This window comes from Micropterus salmoides, unplaced genomic scaffold (assembly GCF_014851395.1).
Source record: "Micropterus salmoides isolate LMB-PRFRI ecotype aquatic unplaced genomic scaffold, ASM1485139v1 Ms_hic_scaffold_9, whole genome shotgun sequence".
NCBI lineage: Eukaryota > Metazoa > Chordata > Actinopteri > Centrarchiformes > Centrarchidae > Micropterus > Micropterus salmoides.
In genome coordinates this window covers 16,434,780-16,440,494 of record NW_024044681.1, presented here as the reverse complement: position 1 = coordinate 16,440,494, position 5,715 = coordinate 16,434,780, and the positions used below count along the sequence as shown (strand labels likewise).

Sequence of the window (5,715 nt, the reverse complement as noted above, 5' to 3'; positions counted from 1 at the left end):
ATGGAATTGAGACACAGAATATGCCCAATGACAAAGTAAACACAATTTCAGTCTCCTCATAGTTAAAGGATAAAAGTTTTAAAAAATTCTAGATTTATCCTTGACATAGCCTAAATATTTAAACTGAGGAGTATCCTGCTATAAGAAAGGGACCAAAGTATTTTCTCATATTACCCACTGAATGTGGGTTAGTATATTAATGCTCGGATTGTGGTCCACTCCCTCATCTGGCTGGTCTGCAAGACCTATACAGTAAAATTCTGAGCCTGAATAGAGGATATAAGCTGCAGCTGTGGAAGCAGCAGGCTGTCAAACAAAAGTAAATGGAGTCATTCTCAAAATCAAGGCCAACTCATTGGACTGCTACAGTTGTAACCCAATTTTTCCCAGGCCACATGTTCTCAATGCAGGGCGTAACACAGAGGGGGAGAGGGGGAGAGAGGGAGGGTGACAGGGAGAGAAAGTTGGAAAAGTGTTATTCCACATGACCTAAGTGTAAAGTCAGTTTTAAATGTTGTGACTGTGGGTGAGGGTTGGCATGTATTGTAGGATGGTTCTTATGGAAGATTGTAGTGTGAAGTGGGAATCCCCCTTTGGAACCACGCAGCACGAAACCACAGGGAGCAAACCTTTTGAGAGATGGAGAGAAGGATGATGGGGTGTAAGGTAGCAAGAAAGATAATGGTCCAAGTTTACGGGTTTATGTTTTATTTTAGTATATTTTATTCCATGTAAGAATATAAATACTGTTACAAGAATTTCAGAACATTAGTTTTGAACACAGTTTTCTTTAAAGGTACAATGTGTAAGAATTGATAATACACTCCACCTGTCAAAATCATACTCAAACCCAAAAAGTAGCAGGGCAGCATATCACACGTCAGGCCATAATTGCAGCTAACTAGTGTTAGCAGTTAATTTAATTTTACTCAGGCATACTTTGTGTAAAAAGATGTTATCTGATAGCTATACTGACAGTTTACCATTTTCATCTTGGCCACAGTCCATATTTGAGCTTGTGTAATGGTCTTAGCTAAAAGTTTGCATAAGTTATCCAAATGTATTAATGACCATGCAACCCTTCCACTAAAGGTACCACATTCAAATCAGAAAAACTGGATTTTCAAGGTCTGCATGCAGATAACAGCAGTGTTTAGTTGCATGTTGCTGCCACCCTGTGGTCAAAATAGGGAATGTTTTTGGATTACTAGTGCATGCTTATTATGACATGAAATTGGAAAAATATATTTCTTAAAAAACATTCTTTACCATGATTTGACAGTTGGGGTGGAAACTATGCTCTGCCAGACTGAAATGAACAAGAAGTGATCAAAGATAGACTGATTATTGTGTTCTCCTTTCTTGACCAATATATGGTTAGGGCCTTTGGCTCCATCCTGTGGTCAATGATGGTCACTACATTACTTGCATGTCAAACTTGAGTAACTGAAAACACAGTCCCTTACCGAGATTCCAGATGTCATCCATGAGCTATGCTTTTCCATTACTAAATCACTGACCAACTTTTTAATTACAACCCAGTGTAGAGCAAAACCCTCAAATTCTCTTTCCCATTTACCTAAAACCAGTGTTTATATTTATTTATTTATTTATATTATATTTATATCTTTAAATTTGACCATGGTTTGATGGTTTGTATTATAAAATGCAGACAAGAAAGTCTTCATTATACAGTGTATTTATTTGAAAATCTTTCAAAATGCCACACACAATTACAAAACAAATCACTGAAAATAAAAGCATTAATAAAAGAGCTGTTGCATTTGAAAATGCATAAATGCAAGCAAACAAATTGTGCAAAATTAGTATTTAGCTCAAAAGTAGTATGTTCAGTTTACTGTGAATATTTGTCCCAGTATTGACATGATTTTTACAAGTGTGAAAAATATAAATGGGTATAGTTTACTGTTCATTATATATAAAATCTCTAAATAGGATTCATCCAGCATAGTACATTGCATATTTAAAATAGTATTCAATTATTAATATAAGTATACATATATGTTTAAAAAACCCAAATGCAATTAAAATTATGCAACACCATAATATACTGTTCAGTGGGAAGTGAAAACAAAATTCTCAAATATTTATGTTCCATTGTTAACTGTGTGTGTGTGTGTTATTATTCTGTCCTGTGTGTGTATATCATGAGCAACTATTCAGCAAATATTCATTGTTATAGATTCAGGTATGGTTGTCCTTGTATGCTTCATCACTCTAACATCTGAGTAGACAATTTCATCTTCAGCGTTATCTGAAAGAAGTGAGAAATAAAGTTAATATTGTGTGGTTAAGTTTTTGAGACTTGTCAAATCAGTCCACGTTCTTAACTGTCCTATCACAGAATGATAACACAACTTAAATAATCAAATTTGACACATTTTTCATTTTGATGGATATAAGCAATTTAGGTCTTTCCATATTGATTTTCATGGTGCACTAAATTTAAAGTAGGTATATCAAATGTAGAAAGATGTTATCAAATATCTATAAAACTACAGTAGCCTATCTTTGTAAAATTATTTTCAGGATGTCAAGTAATACTGTACATATACTAATTCTGCATAGATGTCAGTACGGCCCTCAGTGAGAGAGAGGATAGATGAAGTCATGGGAATTGGAAGAAAATATTCTTACCTTCACTAACAGTTATGGGACTTGTTTTGTTGTTTAAGTGTTTGATACCAAGAAACAGAGCCAAAAGTAGAAGCAGAGTGGCGCCACTTGCTATCACAGCCACAGTCACATGAGAAGAAAGAGAAATGGAACCTAAAAATACAAACATCAACTCACATTAGATATTGAAGTGATGAAGATTATGTCATAGATATCATTCTGTGGGCTACTGTAGGGCTACTGTATATATGCATTATGCTGTACATACAGTATCTAAAAGCCAACATGTCACATAAAGTTTGTTTTTGTTTTTTTCTTAAATAAAATGTGAACTGACAGTAAGGACATTAAATACAAAAGGAATCATACATTTTGTTATTGTAAGAAAATTAATAAATTAATAAAAATAGAATTTTATCATTCCTTGAAACACTACCGTCACAGCTTGTAAGGCGGATAACTGTTTCTTCTCTGCTGACATTATTTCGAACATTACACATCAAGTTTCCTGTCAGTTGACCGTGTAAGCTGATGGCAACATTTGAAACTATGGGTTTGTGTTGTTTAGCTGTACTCCCAGCCAGTGACAGTGTGTCCACTGTAGATCTGCTCAGGGACTGGCTGTGGCCTCCGGTCTGCATCAGTAAGAGACCGTCCAAACTCAAAATTAACTTTACTCCATCTCCCTCAGAGGAGCAGCTGATGTTCATCTGTTCTGGTGTCAAACACATCTGTGTCACAGCTGGCTTTGACACTGGAGCTGTAAAATAAACATATAGTCACACATATGTACATGCAGTACAAAATGCAATATAATAGCAAACTCCGCGTGTGTGTGTGTGTGTGTGTGTGTGTGTGTGTGTGTGTGTGTGTGTGTGTGTAAGTAAATGTATGCTGCTAATTTGGAGAAACCACTCAATAATTAATTGTATAAAGATAAAAATATATCTTTTCTGTGGCTGAAATGTTAATTGGTGATATAGTATGCTGAGGTGAATAGTATTTTGAAACACAATCAATTGTATGCCATTTACAGGAAAAATATGTCTGTTAACCGACATTCTATAACGTTCTAAACACATTACATTTGTGAGAACTTGTGAGAAAACTGTTAAGCATGTGTAAGAAATGAATTAATTTTATGTATGTGTACAACATTCCTAAAATCTTAATAATTGCAATAGATATTGTAACTTTTTGTATTTTACAATTGACTTTTTGAAACTCCATTAGACGTCATTGACCCTTTTACATTTTGCATTATTTGAAATCTCTGTTAGTCTTTTAAATACTTTTTTGGGGTCTAGGACATTTTTGTCTACAGTGGTAATGACCACATTTTGTATTTTAGAGAATCATTTTTACAATTTTAATGTTTTTGAAAATCCTACCTTGTATTTCTAGATGCATGTTGGTTTTATTCAACAATCTACCATCAGAGCCAAATGGTTCCAGCTGGTAATCCCCGGAGTCTGTCTTTCGTGCATTATCCAGCTTAAACGTTCCATTTGGGAAGTACGTAGAGCGACTGGTGTATTCCTCAGAAATAATAACTGTCATATTGGCTATATTTAAAATGGTAGATGCCCCTTTCCTTCTCAATATTAATTTTTTCATATTTGTAGGCAGATGGAAAAATAGTGACTCCGCAAGTGCTCCAAAACAGTTTGGAGCTCCTGTAGGTTCAGATAAATCGCATTCCATAGACTCTAATAGAAGCAAGAACAACAAAAAAATTTAAATAGCTTCTTTTAAAAATGCTACATACCAATTAGCATTGCATTTCAGTAGGTAAAAGGAAAACATATTTGACTATTGTAACTAAAATATCTTTTGTATATATACTGTATATCATGTTTCAAGCAGCAACAATTCAAAGTCATAGATTTACTGTGAATATATTTTTAACCTATTCTTAATTGCAATTAATGCGATTGTTCTACATTTTCATGTAAAAGCATAATTTGCATTAAATATTTGATAAAGGCTTCAGTTATTGGCAGATAAACAAAGCATTAGCAAATGGTTCACATAAACGTATAATGTGATAAACCTAAAATACTGCATGAATAAATATGTAGTTGTGTTGGTCAACACACCAATGCTATTACTACAGTTACCCTGAAGTGTACCTTTTGCCAGAGCCGTTTGCACCAGAGCCGTGAAAATCATGTAGATGGAAATCATTTTTCTGTTGTAACACAATCAAATTACCTTTTTTAAAACATGTTGAATTCACTTGTATGCAAAACTATCAACACAATATAAGACATTTAGTTTTGTTTTTTAGTTTAAATTGTAAAATTCACTTTAATAATGTTTGAACAATACAGATTCCATGCATATATATCTGCATAATTAGAAAATGGTTTAAGTCAGTTATAAGAATTCAGCTATTCCATCTTTTAGAAATTGTAAAAATAATGCAGATTAATGAATAAGTGATACATTATTAAACATTCAGCACACTTTAGCTCATCTGGCTTAAATTCAAACAAATTTCACTCACCACTTTGACAGTAGGTCTTCTTTGTAGCCTATTGACTAGACTGTAAATTTCGCACTGACAGGGGGTGGTTTTTTTTCTGGTCTTTAGTTCTGTGGGGAGAATTGAGGAAGAGGATATGTGCATTCAGCAAAGCACTATTGACACATAGCTGCTTATCATTTTTGTATTTACATGTACTCCGATTAATTACAAATTTACAGATGTATTAATATGTAGTATACAGAAAACAACTGCTGACAAAAACTAAAAATTCTCAAACTTAAACCATTTAATAGTGGCACTATTTGGTGCAGAAAGTTGGTATTCTCCACTATTTCATTTCACTTTTCTGAATTGTCATGCATTTTGTGAGCTGTTATGTAGATGGCACTTAGACTACCTCATTGACTTTCTGCAGTTACAACTTATGGCACAGAAGATGATCTTAATTGATAATATTGTTGGAAATTGAACATATTAATATGTAGTGAAGAGGGGTGCTTTATATCCATGGGGTCTCCTTATATTTTAGTTACCAGGATGTGCCAATATATCTCTAGGATAGATTAAGTCCTTTAGTAAAGACACTA

The 5,715-nt window shown here is 33.8% G+C and overlaps 1 protein-coding gene across 1 annotated transcript; it reads right to left on the bottom strand.

The window, feature by feature from the left end:
* Nucleotides 1-1,699: 1,699 nt before the first annotated feature.
* Nucleotides 1,700-5,197, bottom strand: LOC119894807. Its single transcript, XM_038707480.1, has 6 exons — nt 5,147-5,197; nt 4,770-4,828; nt 4,029-4,346; nt 3,074-3,397; nt 2,659-2,790; nt 1,700-2,275 (listed from the first exon to the last, which is right to left on the bottom strand). Exons 2-6 carry the CDS (start codon nt 4,822-4,824, stop codon nt 2,181-2,183), a joined length of 924 nt encoding a protein of 307 aa, XP_038563408.1. The 5' UTR covers nt 4,825-4,828; nt 5,147-5,197; the 3' UTR covers nt 1,700-2,180.
* Between the last annotated feature and the right edge of the window lie 518 nt (nt 5,198-5,715).

What these genes read in the sequence shown, in the direction of transcription:
- LOC119894807 (XM_038707480.1), bottom strand. Translation starts at nt 4,824, where the DNA reads ATGATTTCCATCTACATGATTTTCACGGCTCTGGTGCAAACGGCTCTG. An exon ending in GCAAACGGCTCTGGCAAAAG is followed by an intron (nt 4,347 to 4,769) that starts GTACACTTCAGG and finishes TGCTTCTATTAG; the next exon opens with AGTCTATGGAATGCGATTTA. An exon ending in CCGCCTTACAAGCTGTGACG is followed by an intron (nt 2,791 to 3,073) that starts GTAGTGTTTCAA and finishes TTGTATTTTTAG; the next exon opens with GTTCCATTTCTCTTTCTTCT.